Source organism: Pseudochaenichthys georgianus, chromosome 4 (genome assembly GCF_902827115.2).
Source record: "Pseudochaenichthys georgianus chromosome 4, fPseGeo1.2, whole genome shotgun sequence".
Taxonomy (NCBI): Eukaryota; Metazoa; Chordata; class Actinopteri; order Perciformes; family Channichthyidae; genus Pseudochaenichthys; species Pseudochaenichthys georgianus.
Window position 1 is genome coordinate 8,990,222 of NC_047506.1, and position 19,530 is coordinate 9,009,751.

The following is a 19,530-nucleotide window of genomic DNA, read 5'->3' on the forward strand; positions in this document are numbered from 1 at the left end:
TTTCCCCCTGACTCACTGTTTCACTATCATGTCCAACTGATGCATGAGAGGATACACAATTGTATTACCCCAGGGTGTAACAATCTTCTCATGCATTGTTGTGTGCACTCTGCCTAATGCATTGACTCTGTATGTCTCCAACAGTAAACCCCGTTCTCTGGCAGAGAGGAGCGAACGTCTCAGTGGAGAGGAATCGTCGGTCTGAAGTCCGGACCTCAGCGGTAGCAGCAGGATCTCTGTCTGAACCAGGATTTAAAACATACAGAAACTGAACACACCGAGGGAAAAGTGACTTGCGTACCAGAGGGGGAAAAAATCCTGACAGTGGGGAACGTCACTGATTTCCAACCATCCCTGCCTTTCACCCTTGACGAAAAAGAAAATTATACCGATTTAATAATAATGTGTATGTGTGACTTACAGTAGTGTGTGTACGGCTGTAGTCTTAAGTGTTTGAAATACATGACAGACCATAACTTACTGTGCCTATGAGAAGTATTCACTCCACTTGGAAGGTCTCATGGCCACATTAAAACTTCAATGTTATAAGAACAATAAAACATGATTACTTCCAAGTGATGTGAATACTTTTTAAAGGCATAGTACAGTATGTTCTAGTTCCACCAAGCACAGCACTCTAACAGGCTTTACAGGCTTGCGCTCTCACTCTGCAGGGCAGCACACTGAACTGTGAATGTTGTGGATTTATCAGGATAAGCCCATCAACCCTCCTTGGTACTGAGTGACTTTACTCTCACCTAGCATCAAGGTTTCTTTCAACAACTAAACGAAAGAAACACAGAAGGTTAGACTTCATGACATGATTTTGGGTTAAGATTGGCCTTTAAACTCACAATGTTGCTCCTGCACGTGGTCACATGGAGATGTCATTGTGCTGATGAGGAGTGAGTGTTCAGGCCTGTGCTGTTGGAGGGTTGTGCTTGTGCGCATAGAACTGGAGTGTCAATAATAACCATTGTTCGGCCAATCACGTAACATCTAGACCTGTCCTCACATTTCCAGTAGGGATTTCATGCAGCTTATTTTACAGAGGGAAGAATTGAACGCATCATTTCATTAGTCAATATACACAGTGATGACAACGTGTTTCATTCATAGCATAATAATGTATTTATATCAAATGTTTTTTGTAACTTTTCTTCTTTTACTTCTGTGAGCCTTTATTTATTTTTTCTGTTTGTATTTGTATTTTAACTTTTACTGTTTGCTGGTATTTTAAACTTTTAAGTGCTTAAATGTTTTTGTTTTACTTTGCATCCAAAGACTTTTTCATTTTTGCTTTGATCATTTCAATCCTGCAGCTTTTTTTGCTTTTGCTTTTACATCACGTTTGTCGATTTCAGTCAGTGCTACTACTTTTTCCACTACAGCTCTTGTTTAGAAACGAAACAGGGCTTTTAGCCTTCGAAATAGAAAGGCATTAATTGCAACACTAAGGCAGCAGACATTGTCAGTCATTATGGTTACATTCATATCATTGCAATGTCTTCCATTGTTGCCCTATTGTTGGACAGATGCACACAAATCATATAACAATAACACATGTATTTTATTTTAGGTTGGGGGGGGGGGGAAAGCATATCAGTGACAGATGCTATATCTGGTCGACATCCTCAGAATAAGAAAAATCTATTGACAGGATATTTCCAATGTTTGTAGATGTAGAGCATCAGTTGTAAGTATTTGCAGTTGATATTGTACCTGTTATCTGTATATTTGAATGAACACAGTATGCTGCAGCGTGGGGAGACACAGCAGTTTGTAAATGGGTTGAATGTTGTTTGCACTTATCAAGAGGACCTGAAGATAAAATAGTGAAAGAGGCCAAATAAAACATACATCACATTATCTTCTTTCTGCTCACACAGGCTGATATGTGGCAGCATTTCTTTAAGGATTATCAAGTGTGTGTGTTGTGAAGTCAATCACAGTCATTGTAGCGTTAGTGTTTACTGTCGTCTTTCTGTGGCTGACATCGTAGGACTCTCAAGTTCGACAAACTGATTTTTTATCTAACTTCAGAAACTGTATCTTCAGTGGGTCGGTGCGTTTCTGTGTGTGTTAGTGAGGGAGGACACATTAAAGGTGGGGTAGGTAAGTTTGAGAAACCGGCTCGAGATAAACTTTTTGTTATATTCCATGGAATGCTCTTAACATCCCGATAGCAATGAATATCTGAAGTGCTTTGACAACAAATCCATAAAAAAATATCATCTGTGGAAGCCGTAGCACTGTAAAAAGCACGACCAATCATCTGAGCCGGCCCGGCTAAAATAACTGGATGGCCTACCTGCCTGTCAGCCTTCCATCTGTGCACACATTTATCTCGTGCCCTCATTGGTCATGTTTTCAAATTGTAGCGCACTCGAGCTGGTTTCTCCAGAATTACCTACTCCACACAATGTCGGACATTGTGAAGTAGAAATCAGTTTGTTCCCATGACGTGCAGTGGCCATTTGTAATCAGTTTGCTGTTGTTTATCAGATGGAAACCATAGCAGCAATATTTTGTAAAAAAAAGAAAATCTAGCTTTTACGTGTTTATTGCCTTATTGAGAAAATCAACATTTCGTTTATATTTTTTTCACTTGTGCTGTTGTATTTATTTTTATTTCTCATAGTTATGCTCCTGCGAATGTGTACATAAAATTATAAATACATATATAAAGATATACAAATATATTTTCCATTTGAATCGGAGAATATTATTTTTATTTGGTTTTATTTTTGCTGCTGGGCAAGAAATTATTGCAATCTACATAATTTACTGTACCATATTCTTCAGTGTGTTTATGGAGATTCAGCTGATGTATATGTATGGTCTATAAACCACAGCTGTTTCTTTGTAAGATATCCAACATTGAGAGATTTGTGGGTTTTACTGTACATGCAAATCAATAGGGATTCTTCCAACTGTTCAGCTGTGTTGTGTACGTGTTTTAAAATCGCTGTGTGCCCTCATCTAATAGGGAGAGTCCTTTACAGAGACATAGCATGATTTCAAAATGAATATACATATCAGAAATGTGTATTTATGTATATCTGTGTATATTCATCTATTTATACGTGAGGATAAATAGATGGCTGTATGTGTGTGTGTTTTGAATCAACCAGAATGAATACAAAATAAAGCAGTTCTATGAATTGTTGTTCATGGAGATAATGTCATATGATATTATTATTGATTCTTGGTTGAGAAATACTCAAATCAGAAATTGAAATTAGATATGACCAAGTTATAATGGTCATATAAGTACATGGTACTTTCAATTGTACGGGTAAGTATGACAAAAATATGCAAGGCAAGTTTGTTTATACAGTATAGTACATTTCAACACAAGGCATTTCAAAGTGCTTTACATAAAACTCAAATCAATAAGATATAGTGCAACAGAAACAAATTATAAAATGACATTCAAATATATTTAAATAAGACATTAAAGGTCACCTTATGCAAAATCCACTTTTTTCTGTCTTTTATACATAAATGTGTCCCCTCTGTGTAAAGAGATTTGGAAAGGTTCGCTCAGTTTTTGTCCTGATCCATTTAAATAAAAACCTGTCTGAAAATAAGCTGATCAGATTTTGGCAACTTTATGATGTCATAACGATTTTTGGCTTGTGTAACCATTAGTCAATGGTCACCTGAATCTCCTCCTATATAGAGCACGTGTTCTTTTTAATCAAATATCTCTCAGAGGGGCGTGGGGAGTGGCTCCTTATTTTCATCTAAAAGACAGAGAATCAGCACTTTCGAAACAGGGCTGAAACAGAGGGGTTTATGGGATGCTACAATGCATGATCTGTTTGGTATTTGGAGCCAAGCACTTCAGATAAATGTGTTGTATATATCTGAGACCTATAATAAAGTAATGAAACACAGTAGCCTATAATAGGGGACCTTTAAAAAGCCAAGGGAATAACGTTAAAATAAAACAAGATAAAATATAATAAAACAGATATAAAATACAAGAATAAAAGTAACAGGGCAGTGTAAGATATGAATAGTTATTTGATCTATTCAAAATGAGCAGCAGAAATAAGCCTTAAATGTAGCTTTATGATGTAAGAAAGTACAGTTAAATAAAACTGAAAATATTGGCTACATCAAAGGTCACAAATAGTTAGTTTGATGGGAATCTGACCATTGGCTCTCCCCCAAAGTGCTAGACAGTGTACAGCACTATCCAGGCCTGTTATTGGGACCCATATCTGCAAAATGTGGCTGTCAGACCTGGTTATGTCTGATCAGTGGCGAACCGTGTCTATCACAACTGGACCTTCTGTAGACACACACACCCGCCGCTGCCCCCCCCCCCCCCCCCCCCCCCCCCCCCCAAACAAATCAACGTAACACTCTAATATTACAGATCAACAACACTGATACGATTCTCATTTATTCATTTTATATACATTTTATTACATTTTATTTCTATAATTAAATCGATATTTTGTTTGTTTTATCGGACTGTTCCAAGGTATTCTCTGGATATCTTGAAGGCCCTGACGGTTCGCCACTGTGCCTGATCAATTGTGGTCACTGAAACATTCACATTACTGTTCTCTAGTCTACTCTAGCACAACCAGAGACCAACTGTCCATTCCTACCAGTAGAGGCTCTGCTTTTCCACTGACAACCAGCATACCATTGGAGTAATATCAAATCTAGCTTTCCCTGTCATTTCAAGAATGCTGAAAAATAATTGCCTAATAAAAAGTCTAAGTCGGAGCCCTATAGGCTATAACCCTCAAAAGTGAGCAGACCTGACAATCTACTGTGTCCACTGAGGAAGAATTAGGTGATAGTGGTAGCAAATGGACAGTAATGCATTACTTCGTTAATAACCTGTCTTTTTTATATGATATCCTATGGATGTATAGTGTGTTGTCTATCGTCTCATTCGGGCCTTATAATTTGTCGTACCAGAACTTTTTTCTTGAAATTGGGTAATATGTTTTTACGGTTTATACCCCTCAATCCTATAAAAAGAAGATGTTGCTCAATCTACAGGAAAGCGCAGGGCGTAGTCGTTTCGAGCCAGGCCTTGCTCACAGCTCTCCGTGATGATTGGTTGATGAGTGTGACAACAGTTTCCATTGGTCAAAAAGGACGTTCCTGTCCTCACGTGCTTGGGCTCTTCCTTGAAGGTGGTGCCTACTAGCTGCCGGTTGGGAAGATTGTTGTTGTTTGTTGGGAATAAAGTACTTTAAAAGTACAAAAACTGGTTTTACAACATGGGAACCCGCGATGATGAATACGACTACTTGTTCAAAGGTAATTTCTTCTTTAATGGTGAATGAATGACAGCGTGGTACTCTTCTTTGTGAGTACGATGACAGCAGCACGAACTGAGGAAGTGATCTAAGCCAGTGCTAAAGTTAGCTTCACTAGTAACCAAGAGGCAATCGATTACATTAGTAACCCATTTAATCACAATGTTAAGTTAACCTATCGATGTGTAAAGCTAAAACGTCGTCTTTAATTTATGTAGACCGTTAACTCGAAAACCAATTAGAGAATCCGGTGATGGCAGCTAACGCCAGAGACCTAGCAAGCTAACATTTAAGCAAGTAAGCTAATGTTAGCTCGATTGCTAACATGGTAACTTAGCGACGAGGACTCAGTAAAACCATCACATGATACGAAATTCAGTTTTAAAATAAGTGCAAGCTATTTTACAGCCACCATATGTTGTCAAAGAAAGTAGGTTTATTTTTATAATTTTCCCACTTTACGAGCCATCTTGTGTTTAGGCTAAGACTACTTAGCTAACTAGCTAGCAACGTTGCTTGAAATACAGAATACCTTTATTCACCCCACAGAGGGGAAATGTATATTGTAACAGCTAAAGTAAATGGCCAAACACTCATTAAGAGGCATACTTGAAATATTAGTTAGACATATTTGTAATTACAAGTTACAAAAATACACATCCAGCTGGAAAACAAAAACTACCAGTAACAGCATTTTAAGAAATAATAATACTAGGTTTAACATTAGTAGTGTGATGGCAGTCATGTAACAGTAGTAACAGTGCAAGTATATATTGCACAGTTACTTACAGATTGATTACAGTCGTTGAATTGTATAACGAGGAGTCAGCAGCCAGTAATATAATGATTATGAAGAGATATGTATATATATATATATTGCACAACAGAGGTGTTATAGTCGTGTTGTTGTATGTGTGGTGATCTACCAGGGGCCATGATGGTTGTAAATTCTGACCGCTTCCGCCTATAGGGAAATAAAGGTGCTGGATAGGAAGTGACATCCAAGGCCATTTATAATAGTCAACCATAATAATGGTCACAATAGGAAGGGAACTAAAAACTATTTTAATGTGACTTCTAAATGACTAAATATGCACTCTATGTTAGTGCAAAAAAGTATCCTAACCCCTAGCATGACCGCACCCAGGGCTGCTGTTTTAATGTTTTTGTGCATTGTGTTTCTAGTCGTTCTAATCGGAGACTCTGGAGTGGGGAAGAGTAACCTGCTGTCCCGTTTCACAAGAAATGAGTTCAACCTGGAGAGCAAGAGCACCATTGGGGTGGAGTTCGCCACCCGCAGCATCCAGGTGGACGGCAAGACGATAAAGGCTCAGATCTGGGACACAGCTGGACAGGAACGCTACAGAGCTATCACATCAGCGTGAGTACTTTCTCTGTGTAAATTAAAGTCTATATGTGCGACTACTGCACTGGAATATAGATGGTATAGACATGGTAATAATCAGGTTTATTCTGTCACCAGATACTACCGGGGTGCAGTCGGAGCTCTCCTGGTTTATGACATCGCCAAGCACCTGACGTACGAGAACATTGAGCGCTGGCTGAAGGAGCTGAGGGACCACGCTGACAACAACATCGTCATCATGCAGGTTGGAAACAAGAGCGACCTCCGTCACCTCAGGGCCGTGCCCACTGATGAAGCTCGAGCCTTTGCAGGTAAATTGACTCTCATTGATTCTCGGCTCACCGACTGCAGATTACTTTTGGTTCAGGGTGAAATTGTTTGGATAAGCGGTTCTGAGAAAATTGCAAGCAGAAATGCCATAGATCAAGCATTTGGATTCTGCACTAGTTTACTTTAAGTAGAATTCCATAGTGTTTTTTTTTTTTTTAAACAAATATTCAGGTTATTTGAAATGTATGCAGGTTATTATCCAAGCTTTCTGTACATTTGAATGTCTTTCAATGTGTTACGAATATTTTCTCTCCTTTTCTGTTCAGAAAAGAACAGCATCTCATTTATTGAAACCTCCGCCTTGGACTCCACTAATGTAGAAGAAGCCTTTAAGAACATTCTCACAGGTAGGAAAGTCATTAAGGGTATAATATTACAACCAGCTCACTGTTAATATCCTGGTAGTGTTACGCAAACTTTTACTGAATGGTCACTGTTTTTCTCTCTCAGAAATCTACCGTATTGTATCTCAGAAGCAAATATCGGACAGATCTGGAAATGACGAATCTCCAGGAAACAATGTAGTGGACATAAGTCTCCCCCCAACCTCAGATGGGCAGAAGGGAAACAAACTCGCTTGCTGCCAAAGCCTGTGACACTCCTATTTTCTTTTCTTGTTCGACTTCCTGTCGGTCTTTCCTCACTTCACTTCTGGTTTACTTCAGTTGTCATACTACTGTCATCATGCTCCACCTTTGGGTTCAAAAGTCTGCGACACCAAGACTCTTGTATTTGACATTCCTTTTTTCTGATTTCTTTGTTTTTTCTTTGTTTGTTTTTCTTCCTCTGATCACAGACGAATCTGTCTACAATAATTCACAGCCTCATGATATGGCCTGGAGAGGAGAGAGAGAGAGAGAGAGAGAGCAAGTAAAGCTCATTTGGGGTTGATCTTAAAGCTGTAGTAAACTACAATTTCTTTTTAACCAACTACACTTTATGGTCCCTTTGACCCGTTCTTGTTGAAGGAATAGTGAGGGATCAGTAGCCCTCAGTGCTTCAAGTGGTTTCTACCTGCCTCCTTTTCTCAGCTTGCAATGATAGATTTGCTGTCATGATCCGCTTCAGTGGAATCCCAATTTCATGTCAGGTTGACCTGATTCTGCCTATCATGCAATACGGGTGTAGAGGAAGAGCTGGGAAGAAGCTACCTCTGGAGTATTGATGTGTTCTCTGCTCTGTTTGGATTTTCTATTTGCATCTTTAATTTTTAATGTTCCTCTTTAAGCACTGTGCCTACTGTGGCATGAAATTAACACGCGCCAGGGACCAGACTGGCTGTGACTGTCTGGCTTAATATGGGCAAGTGTGAAACAAATGAAGGGTTTTTATTTCTGTGTGTGTTTCAATCTTAGTGCACAAAGATACCAAAGGAGTCTGATGCAATCGTTGTCAGTTTTGGGTTTTCTCATCTAAGCGTTTTCAAGGCTGCTGAGGTTGCATTTCATTGCTGTATTTGGCAAACCAATCCAGGCTATTTGCAAAACAATGTGTAATGCTATACAGTAAAAATAATGTTAACAATTGTGGTGTGTAATTTTATTATTTGTGTAATAATAGTATCAGCCTGGATGAATCTGTGTGTTCCTTTGTTGAGGTCGAACAATCTTTTTTTTTTTAAGGAATACTCCACCTCCAAAAGTATAATTTGTATATCAAATACTTTGACCTTTACAGTCCGACGCTTGCGCAGGTCTGCTACTAAGTGTATTAAATGATAAGGTTTGACTGAAAATGCATTTGTTGGTAAGAAGTTGGCAGGCGACGGATGAGTAAAATATAAAAGTTGTAATTTTGGAGCTGAAAGAATCTCTTTTGCACTTATGTCAAATCATTTCAGTGTAACAAAGTCCCATCAATTTTAAACATACACTTAAAATCTTTGTTGAGGAACATTTCCTGTTGGCTGTAAAAGAAACGATGTTGATTTAACTGAATGTTTCTCTCATTTGTGATCACCCTTTGCTTTCATTTGAAAGTGATACCTGTTAAAAGGAAATGTGTGAAATCTGAAAACATTTAAATGGGCAACTAACCAATTAGAAATGCTATTCACGTAACACTCCAGCTCGTTGGAAAGTTAAACTGAAAATCTGAAATGCAAATGGTTTCAAAGGTAACCTAACTACCATGTATTCCCTCCGATTGGAGAAATGCTTTTGTGTGTGATTGATTTGATGATCTCTTGCAATATTTCACAGTTCTTTCAAATATGTAAAGGGAGCCAACATAAACTTGTTATGCTTCTTTTGAATAAACTGAAGTATAAATAAACCTTACCCACATGACTGTATAGGAAACAGACTTGTTTGGATACATTACTCACTCTGTGTACACGTAACGTAATACTTTGTCCACTCCTGTTGTTGTGCAATGTAGGTGTTAACTGAAGGGTGGTTGTCCTGACGGAGGAAATGTTTGTACAATGAGGATACAGGCTCTAGCTGCATCAAGTCCATAGAACAGGCTTCCATTTTAATCCGCCCGTTCTTATACACAAGATGAAATCGTAGGTTTACAGCATCTAATCAAAGCCCTTTCTTCATTCAAGGTAGGCTCTCTAAAATGTTGGGTTTTGAGTTATTCTTCCTCATTCAAACAAGTTGACCATTTCAATATAGTACTACTTAATATAAAATAAATTGTATTTTAGAATGCTGTAAAAACTAAATAGATAAATATATTTTTGCTTGTTCAGCCTAACTTGGAAAGCATTTTCTGAAGGGGTTCATAAGTCTATTAAAAAATCTCCATTATTAAAAATCAACACTAAGTACTTCAAAACAGAACGTGTAGGCATTACAATGTAAATAAAATAAAAGCCATGACTCAAAAGGATCATTCATTAAACATGGTAGGAGGACATGGGGTAGTTGTTAAATTGGACAAAAAATGGAGTAGCCTAAAATAAAATGATGACAAAAAACATTTTCTCAAAAAAAAATAGTATATTCTTGGCTTCCAGATTTGTAAAAATGAATCGGTTGAGTGTCAAATAATCCCCATTCTCACCCAATTCCTGTTTAGCTTAGAAAAAATGCATTTTAAAAAGTGATTGATTTGACGAATTTCTTGTTTAGCTTGTGCCTTTTAATAGTAAATTCAATGTATTGAATATTTCATGTTCCTTTGTACTGTCAGTTCTGTTTATTTCTTCTGCACGCATGAGATGTTTTCTGTGAGCGCCCCTCCCTTTGTCAAGCTGTTGTTATTCACACAATACCACTTGATCTGGTTGTGTTTTGCTCTCGTCTGGCCGTCTGCAGCGCATCACAGGCGGGCCGCTGGGGAATATTTAAAGCTCCGGGAAAGCGGAAGCCTGGCCTGCTGTTTGTTATCAGCTGAGGACGACTGCTAGCTAGCACAACGCCGAATATAGCATAGCATATAACATTAGCTAGCGTTCTCATCTGTTATTTCACACTCGAAACTAAATAATGAAACGAGAAGGAAACACGAGGATATTATGGCGGTAATACCTGCCGTCGGAAGACATTTTTAAGAAGAAGACACAGAGTGAGTAGACATTTAAAGCTTTTATTTGTATACCATACTGACGGCTAGTAGGTAGCTATTGACAGCTGGCAGCTAGCTAACAACACAGCTGTAACGGACACCAATGGTTAACGGTTTGCAGGGTAAATTGTTATTGATTTTTTGCAAGAACTTGGATAATTGGTGCTTATGTGTTAAATATGTCACTGCAAAATAGCTATACACAGCTAATGTATGCCGCCACGTCAATATATTATTGTATTGACTTGATGTTAATGGTTGCCCCTTTTTCCATATACCTATATTTCATTTTTTTAAATTATATTGCATATAAGCTAACCAGGGTATACAATCAAATGTGTTTTCACAGGGAAATGTATGGTTATTTTTTTCTTATATGTTGAGACCATGGATGTATAATGAGAACCAATAATAATATAATTGAGACCAGGTTGAGACCTATGGTTGAGACATTTACACAAACACAATGCCACTTAACAGTAGGCATTTCAAAGTGCTTTACAAAAATGACAAGCATTAAAGAAACACATTATAAAATTCCCTTTTTAAAAGCAGCAAAGAGAATACAATAAACATAAAACAAACTAATATATAATAATACAGGTATAAAATACAAGAACAAAAGTTACAGTGCAGTGTAAGATATAAATAGATTAATAAAAAGCATTGGCAAACAGAAAAGTGTTCAGGATTTAAAAGACAAACACATTCATATAGTTATCTTTCACCCTTGGGTTTTATTTAGTTGTTTGGGGTACATATATTTAATTTGGTGTGCAAATGTTGCCCTTTTGCACCAGATTCTTTTTCTGACAACACAGGCATTCATTTACTACATTTCCATTTTATTACTTGATTTTATTTGTGTAAGGTTATCCCTTATTTCAACTTTTTTATTCTATGACTTGTTTCATTTTCATGATCTTATTTTTCATACAATTACCATTGTGTGAGGGAGCCTGGGTGCTAGCTAGTTGTGAAACAGTGACAACTACTTCAATTCTAATAATAGTATCATGGCAGAATATAGTTTCTGCACTACTTTATTGATGAATGGCCACAAGTCATTTAAAATGTACGTCTTGTAACAGTCAACTTCAAATGTGTAATTGAAGGGTTTGGCTTCCAATTAACATGATTAATTATTTTTCTTAATTGAAAATACATTGGTCTGTTTTATCCCTGTTTTTACATAAAGTACATCACTTCCAAACCTTAAAATATTTGTTGTTGTTGTCTCACTTTTGGGGGCCACCGATCTGTTTTTCTGGGTCACGGATTGTTCCTTTAATCGTTCCCCCCCATGCTGTATCAGTATGCGTACTGACTGACGCATAACGCAAAGCAGTAATACTGAAATTGTTGCCATTGCTTTGTAAAGAGGAACATTGACATTCTAGTTTCACCAAACATCTGTTTCCTGGCTGTTTACATTTTGGGTTTAAGTATCCAAGTGTGAGCTAAATAATATATTTGCATACAGCAAATGCAACATATACAGTTTAAAGGGCTGAATATTTGACTTAAAAAACACACACACACACACACACACACACACACACACACACACACACTACCATAGGGGAAATAAGATTATTCTAGTTGATTGTAACATTTTAAGTATTAATGATTTAGGGTTAGGCTTGATTTTTTTCCATAAACACGTACAATACTTATTGCAGGTTGTTTTTTTGTGAATTTAATTAGATCAGTGTTAAGCTAAAATGATTGTAGAGTGCAAGTTGTTGTATTTCTTATTTATAAGAAGATAGAATAAAGACAAAATCCCCAACAATAATTTCTGCACCATCTGCTGTGTTAAACCTCTAGTTTAAGAACATCACAACACCGGTGCTGAGTACATAGGATTATATATGTATGATGTATGTTTGGGTTTAATGCTATGGTTTAATAGAGATGTGTGTACAGCTTTCGAGGAACAACAGTGACCCAGTATCACCCAAATAGTCTGATATGAAGGATCAACATGTGTCCACTTTCTTGTGTCTTATATAAGATGGGGGTGTGTGTGCTCAAGTTAAACTGTTATATGTAGTAAAGCTCAACTCATATATAATGAGACATCTCAAAAGTGCAAAATCAACATACGTGTCAGACATAACTTTCGGTTTGACAATTCATTTGTTTTGCTTTTTAGAATAAATTGTTTAATGTAATATCTTATAACTATATACAATTTTGCTTCGACATGAAACATTTCACATTTCATATCTTTGGTGAGGGGTTATCTGAGGGGAGGCAGCTGTTTATCAGTGAGCTGCACATCACACTCACTGTCTCTGACCAACACACTTGCTTTACAACAGATTTCCAGCTGCTTTGGGCAAAGTGGTCCAGCTCCAAAACTGATAGCTTTCTTGAAATGACACAATTTCATCTTGGATGACCCTCGTTATCTTTACATGGCAGGAAGTTATTAAAGTACGTGGAAAAATGCCATATTAATGTAATAGGGGATGACACAGCACAGTAGGTAATAGAAATGGCCTTATATAAACCATAATAAAGTATGTCTACTATATATAAAAATCATAAACAAGTACAACATATTAAACGTCTTATAACATCTTAGTGTTGTAAAAATGTTATACAAATAATTATAATAAAGTCATAGTATACTGTGTTATGGCATAGAAAATAAGACATTACAAAATAAAAGTCATGGTTAAATATCATAGTTTGTGTAGTTTGCCATAAAAGTCAAAGGTTATCATGTCATCAAAAATTATTCATCATAACAAATATAGAAATGTCATATTAAATAAAAACGTCATCAAAAAGTCATAGTGGACTGGTTCCCCCGAGCTAAAGATACTACATAGTTATGATGTAGTAACTAAATGTATGAAATAAATGTATAGAAATAAGTACAACATACAACTTTGAAGTTTAAGGAAATTTCTCAAGTCCATTTAAATTAAAACCTTCTTCTCAATCTGTCTCTCTTATTCTCAATTTGTAGAAACGAACCCTTCCCAGCCTGCGGAGAGCAGAGTTTGTGCTTCCTGATCCCCAAACCAGCCTTCTCCTCTGATCCTCAACACCCTCACCTCAGACTCTGCGGCCTGTGTCTGGCTGCTGTAACCATGACGACAGGCGGGTGTTGCCACCTGCCTGGCTCTCTGTGTGACTGTTCGAGCAGCACCGGCCTGTGTAAAAACGTGGATGAAGGAGGGGGGGAGGCGTGCCAGGCGCTCTACATCACCCAGGTCACAGCCATGGATGGGCGGCTGCTGTCCTCTGTGCTCAAACCCATGAGCGCACAAAGGTGAGACTCACACACACTCATGTTATCAGGAAAGAAGTGCTTGGTGTGTTTACATGCACAGATATCTGCAGGACAAGGCAAACACATCACAGAGAAAGAACAGATGCTACAAACACCATTAGTTAGCTCTGTTCTTTTTAAGTGCTCCATTAGTGTTATAACTCATGAAGTGTGCCAGCATGCGCAGTACAAGGGCTGTGGTTGAATATTAAAACAAATTCCTATGTCTTTTCTGAACCACTTCTCCTTGGAAAACCACATGATGTTAGGAAATATGTGATGGAGAGTTCTTCAGGGCTTAGGAAAAGACAATCATGGAAGAAACAAGGAATGTGGGATGGTGTTTTGTATGTTCCCTTTAAAGTAAGGATGGTGCCGTGTACCCTGTGCTCAAGGGGATCAGAAAGGACACACTGAAGCACCTTTCCTTAGCATTTTGAAATGCAGCTCTTATCGTGGGTCATTTCACTCAGTTAGGAACCTTCCTAAACAAAGAACACTATTTAACAGACCTTGAAAATAATGGAATCATGATTGGAATCATAGATATACCTGTGTTTCAGGTCCCTGGTGTCACACTTATAGTATTGTCTTTGCATGTATTGTCTTTAGTCTCAGTGATGGTCCCATCTGCCGTATTTGCCACGAAGGAGCGTGCGGTGAGCCTCTGCTGTCTCCGTGCGACTGCACAGGCACTCTGGGCACGGTGCACAAGAGCTGCCTGGAGAAGTGGCTCTCATCGTCCAACACCAGCTACTGCGAGCTCTGCCACACGGAGTTCACCATCGAGCGCCGGCCCAGGCCTCTCACAGAGGTAACAAAGGTCAATGCTCTTTGCCTCGTCTGCATCAATCTTTCTTCTTTTCTTTATTCTATGTGCTGAAGGAGACGTTGCTGTTTGTCTCATCTTTTGGCTTGCTTGCTTGTTATAAAAGTGTTATTGTAGTGTTATTCTTTCATTCATGATTGACTTCCGCCCATCTATCCACCTCTCCCTCTCTTTCTCTCTTATCTATTGTTTCCCTCTTCTCTATTTTTCTTTCCACTTCCTATTCCACAGTGGCTGCGAGACCCCGGCCCCCGTAATGAGAAGAGGACGCTGTTCTGTGACATGGTGTGCTTCCTGTTTATCACGCCCCTAGCAGCCATTTCAGGCTGGCTGTGTCTGAGGGGCGCTCAGGACCATCTCCAGCTGGGGAGCTGGCTGCAGTCCGTCGGCCTCATAGCCCTCACCATCGCACTCTTTACCATATATGTGCTGTGGACCCTGGTAAGAAATTAATTCACATACAGATCAGATCTTAAATGTAATATTAAGGACCTATTATTACAATTAATAATGCTAATATCAAGCTCAAACTGAAAATGGACCTTCTGTTGCCGTCTTTTCTGACTTCATAGGTGTCTTTCCGCTACCACTGTCAGCTGTACTCTGAGTGGAGAAGAACCAATCAGAAAGTACGCCTTCTCCTTCCTGAGGCCAAGGGGTCAAACTCTTCCCAGCATTCCCTGCTCTCTACCAAACTGATGAAGAAGTCTGCCAATGACAGTATAGTATGAGACCAAGTGGAGACGGTTGGTGATGAAGGTGTCTTTAATGTGCGGGGGCTGATTGTCGCCTTCCAGTTAGCCTTTAAAGAAGCACTTTTTGTGCTTTTCTTGTTGGTTTTTACAAATGCCCCATCAGTACTTATTTTACATCCCTTTTTTAAACGACATCTGTCCTCCTGTGGGTGCAGAAATGAACACATTTGAATGGAGTCTGGGTGTGGACCCGGCTTATGCAAAGGCTCTGAGGAACGGAGCAGCACATGGGGAAGTGCAGAGACTTTGACAGAGACATGGGAACATGATGATAACATGAATAACAGTGACAGCAGAAACAGAAATGACCAAACTAACTTGTTGAGTGGACTGTGAGATGTTTTAGTTCTTCTTCTGCCTGGTTTTTAATAGCCCGTCCTTCGTCTACAGATTACTGTGGAGTAAAGCAGCGCCTATGATTGTGGTGATGCAATGACTAAGTGAGATTAGATGCAAATCCTGGGCATGCCCTTACCTTTAAAGGCCTTGCATTCTCTGCACAACGTTGCCCATTGATGACCTCATTCAAACCACGTAATGTGTGATCCCATTGTACTCTTAGTTTATTCATCCATTCACAATGCAGATGCCAGGGTGCTGTGTTACATGAGCATTTTAGCACAAACCTATCTAACTTCTCTCAACGTTTTTTTATTTGATTTTTATCTTAAGTTTATTTGTTCTAAACTAAGAATGTGTTACAGTACAACATTAGTAAAGCCAGAGATTGTGCAATAAAACACTGTGGACATCGAGGTCTTCACAGCACACGAAGAGACCACGCCCAACATGCACAGTTATGCATGCGAGCACTGTTCACATTTGTTTCGTTTTTTTTGTAGATTAGTATATTTTTTTTTTCTTTGTGTTTCAAAAACATTTATTGAACTACTCCTACTGAGGTTGGATCAACAGTGTCCTCATAGAGGTTCTTGTTCCATCAGCACTTAGCACGTAGATCAATTTAAAATCTCTGTCAAAATAGCTCTTAGAGGAACATTTCCAAATGTTGTTTGGGGACTGGCACAGAGCACTATACAGTAACTGCTTGTTTAAGTACCTAATTATAGCTTCTCTGTTGTGTTTAAACTATGATCAAACAATACACACTGCAGTATGCGTGTAGTTTCCATTATCAGAGCAAGAACCAGGAAAACACGCTCTGCTCTTTGGGCGGTGGTGGCGAAGTCGATAGGGACTTGGCTTGGCAACTGGAAGGTCACCAGTTCAAGTCCCGGCAAGACCAAGTGCTACCGAGGTGTCCCTGAGCAAGGCACCTCACTGCTCCCCGGGCACCGTTCAAATGCAGAGAAACAATTTCCCCACGAGGATTAATAAAAAGTCCATCTCTCTTTCATTTCAAACCTTTATGTATCCAGATTGTCCCATTGAGATCATAGATGTCTTTTTCAAGGGAGACCTGCAGCCATTAGGTTCCAAATTAAACATAAAACAACATAAAACTATAGAGGATATCATACAACATATTTACAAGCTACATGTACATACTTATCAGCTCTTATCATCATCATCAACATGTTTTCAGTGCTTGTGTTTAGTGCTTCTGCTAGTCTGACATTAACTCTACCCCCACGATGACTTTGGTGGTGGGTACATTATGCAAGCCCCACTGAAGATGAATCCCACTCTAGCTTGTTTTCACTTTTCTTTAGAGGAACTCATCAGATGCTTATGTGCTTTTTAAAATCCATTTGATGGTTGCCCTCATCTTGTTTTCATGTTACTGACTGGACTCATGTGGGTCTGTATTGGTTGTTTGGAGATTTGTGAACATGTCTTTTTCTCTTGTGTATATAGTTGCGTGCAGTTTGTAATCAGGTCGCTAATAGTGACTTTCTATCAGCTATTGACAAAACAAACCACAGTGTCTGCCTGGTTTCCAGGTGGCATGGTCCTAACATCATCCAGTTGTTCAAATACAGTAGTTCACACTGTTGTTGCTTAACAGGGAGATAAGATTAATGATAACACCTGGTCGTATGAAGGAATGTGTAATTGTTAAAACCAACAAAACACACTGCTTTCAGAAATGCAACACTTTTTGGGGGGCGGAGTTTGATGCAGGATTGGAAGTCTACCGTTCAGTATTATTCTGCAGTATTTACTATTTTCTATATTTGTAAGTCTGTGGAATTCAACAAAGAAATGACATCAACACCGTCAGCATTTAGTCAAGCCTAAAAAGAGGCTAAAGCTCCACTGCTTTATTAATATTCATGCTGCGACTGAACTCTAGATTACAATTATTGGCCTTTGATTTGTTTGTTATTCTCTATTCAACCGAATGACATTTGTATTATTATCAATTACTTTTGATCATCATATGTATTTATGGTAGTTAACAAACGTGTCATGATGTGTTGGTCCTATGTGCTTCTCCTTAGAGATTGAGAGTAAATATGCATTTCGTAACACATTGTAGTTACATGCAGTGGTGTGCAGAGGCCGAACTTCTTCTTTTATGCACAATTGTGGTATTAATACTTTACATGTTTTTAAAATACATATGTTTTTACTTTATAACAATCAGGCCTAGCCAAACAATATGTGTACTTACTTCCAGCAGATTCTAGCTGTCAGTAAGGAGAAACCATGTAGACTTGTACTCCATGACGACGAGTGGCTCTTAAGGAGAACAGGAAGCATCCCAGCAGCGCGTTCAGTGGGACATTGACATGCCAGTGTCGTGTTGAGCAACCATCGATGTATCTGTTTGTCACTAAATTCCCCAGGGGGTGTAAAGGGTCCTCGCCCTGTCCGTGTGTGCACAACAACGTGACACTGTGCTGGTACTTCAGCTCCTGGTGGATCGGCCCAATTAATCTTTGTTTGTGTGTTGAACTGATCTCAGAACAAAGGATTACATCCTGCTGTGCTGCGATGCCCCCGGGGTCACAAGCTTATGAGTCATCTGATCATCCCTGTGTTTACTGTTGTCATGAAGAGGAATTACTCCAAGTGTTAAGATCTGATGTGAAGCCATTTAAAGATCTGAGGTGCAGTTATTCAACAAACAGCTGAGTCTGCGGGTCAATGCATCTGAGCGCTATGATAGTTGTGGGATGTTTTTGTGCAAATTTGCCTACAAAGTATGCAACACTTCTCTGACACCCTGCAGATCCTCAAATCTCCAAAGATGTTTTATATTTAACACTTAAACCATAATAACAATCCAAAAAGGGATTTTAAATACGTGTTTTCTTTTGATGTTTATTACAAAACATGTAAATGTTACTTCTGTTGTGTTATCGTGTCTAACATGTTTGTCCTTCGACATGTATTTTCTGGAGGGTGGTTATGTTAATATGTATCATTTGTAATTAATGTTGCAATTCTTCAGTATTCACATTTTTAAATCATACAATGTGTGCAGTGGAAAAAAGTAAGATGTCTTCACCAAAATACTGGTACCTGCAATCAGCCAAGAATTGTTTGCAAAGCAAATAAAACATGATGATAAATGACGGGTGAACTGGTGATTTGTTTTCTGGTGTAGGAAGCTTTTTAAATTATGATCATGGTCTGATTTCTGCGAATGGAAACACATGCATGTTGTCGGGCGTCAACATTACAGTACAGTGATATGGCTGTTTACAGATCGTCCTCTTAGTCCAGAGAGGATGAGATGTCATTACTATAATTCTGTTTTTGACCACCGCTGTATGTGCCCATTAATCCTGATGAAAAACAACTGCTGTGATGGCAAGTGTTGCTCCTGTGGAGACTCGCAGTATCTCCTCATCACATCCACACCGCTGAGGAGAATATAAGCAGCTTAGTTAGAAAAACACTCGTTCAAAATGTTCCAGATGCTGCTGAACAGTCTGCGTTCTCCAGGAAGGAAAAACACTATAAATGTTTGAATGTGGGTGTGAATGGTGATTCAAATAATACGTTAGATCATGGGAACCCTGATATTCAGAATGTAATGATTTGTATTCTATTTAAAGGTCCTCTATTATTATAGGCCTCAGATATATACAAAACATGTCTCTGAAGTGTTTGGCTCGACATACCAAACAGATCATGCATTGTAGCATCCCATAATCCCCTCTGTTTCAGCCCTGTTTCAAAACTGCTGATTCTGTGTCTGTAGCTTTAAATGCAAATTAACTGCCCCTCCCCAAGCA

General features: G+C 38.7%; 3 protein-coding genes across 6 annotated transcripts in view; all 3 read left to right on the forward strand.

Moving 5' to 3' along the window:
* The window catches only part of pip5k1ca (phosphatidylinositol-4-phosphate 5-kinase, type I, gamma a), a 51,760-nt gene extending 48,572 nt beyond the window's left edge, over positions 1-3,188 (forward strand). For all 3 annotated transcript variants that reach the window (XM_034081828.2, XM_034081826.2, XM_034081829.2), the window contains one exon: positions 145-3,188. Coding sequence is in view for 2 of the 3 variants with exons in the window: in XM_034081826.2 (XP_033937717.1) it covers positions 145-147 (3 nt within the window). In the remaining variant the exon portion in view is untranslated. The remainder of the gene's footprint in view (positions 1-144) is intronic.
* Positions 3,189-5,135: 1,947 nt separating this feature from the next.
* On the forward strand, positions 5,136-9,269 carry LOC117445629 (ras-related protein Rab-11B-like). The gene is made up of 5 exons (XM_034081398.2): positions 5,136-5,295; positions 6,480-6,675; positions 6,778-6,971; positions 7,257-7,337; positions 7,441-9,269. Exons 1-5 carry the CDS (start codon positions 5,256-5,258, stop codon positions 7,584-7,586), a joined length of 657 nt encoding a protein of 218 aa, XP_033937289.1. The 5' UTR covers positions 5,136-5,255; the 3' UTR covers positions 7,587-9,269.
* A 90-nt stretch (positions 9,270-9,359) lies between these two features.
* Positions 9,360-18,864, forward strand: marchf2 (membrane-associated ring finger (C3HC4) 2). Of its 2 annotated transcripts, none has more exons than XM_034081397.2 (5): positions 9,360-9,541; positions 13,490-13,795; positions 14,408-14,609; positions 14,856-15,065; positions 15,197-18,864. In XM_034081397.2, the coding sequence occupies exons 2-5, from the start codon at positions 13,614-13,616 to the stop codon at positions 15,353-15,355; spliced, it is 753 nt and encodes a 250-aa protein (XP_033937288.1). In that variant the 5' UTR covers positions 9,360-9,541; positions 13,490-13,613; the 3' UTR covers positions 15,356-18,864. The 2 variants fall into 2 exon arrangements, with proteins under 2 accessions (XP_033937288.1, XP_071058946.1); XM_071202845.1 differs by lacking the exon at positions 9,360-9,541 and adding an exon at positions 9,555-10,506.
* Positions 18,865-19,530: the final 666 nt, after the last annotated feature.

Excerpts from the sequence above, each read along its gene's own strand:
- LOC117445629 (XM_034081398.2), top strand. The coding sequence starts at position 5,256 with ATGGGAACCCGCGATGATGAATACGACTACTTGTTCAAAG. Across the intron at positions 5,296-6,479 it reads ATACGACTACTTGTTCAAAG|TCGTTCTAATCGGAGACTCT; the intron begins GTAATTTCTTCT and ends TTGTGTTTCTAG. Across the intron at positions 7,338-7,440 it reads CTTTAAGAACATTCTCACAG|AAATCTACCGTATTGTATCT; the intron begins GTAGGAAAGTCA and ends TTTCTCTCTCAG.
- marchf2 (XM_034081397.2), top strand. The coding sequence starts at position 13,614 with ATGACGACAGGCGGGTGTTGCCACCTGCCTGGCTCTCTGTGTGACTGT. Across the intron at positions 14,610-14,855 it reads GGCCCAGGCCTCTCACAGAG|TGGCTGCGAGACCCCGGCCC; the intron begins GTAACAAAGGTC and ends CCTATTCCACAG. Across the intron at positions 15,066-15,196 it reads TATATGTGCTGTGGACCCTG|GTGTCTTTCCGCTACCACTG; the intron begins GTAAGAAATTAA and ends CTGACTTCATAG.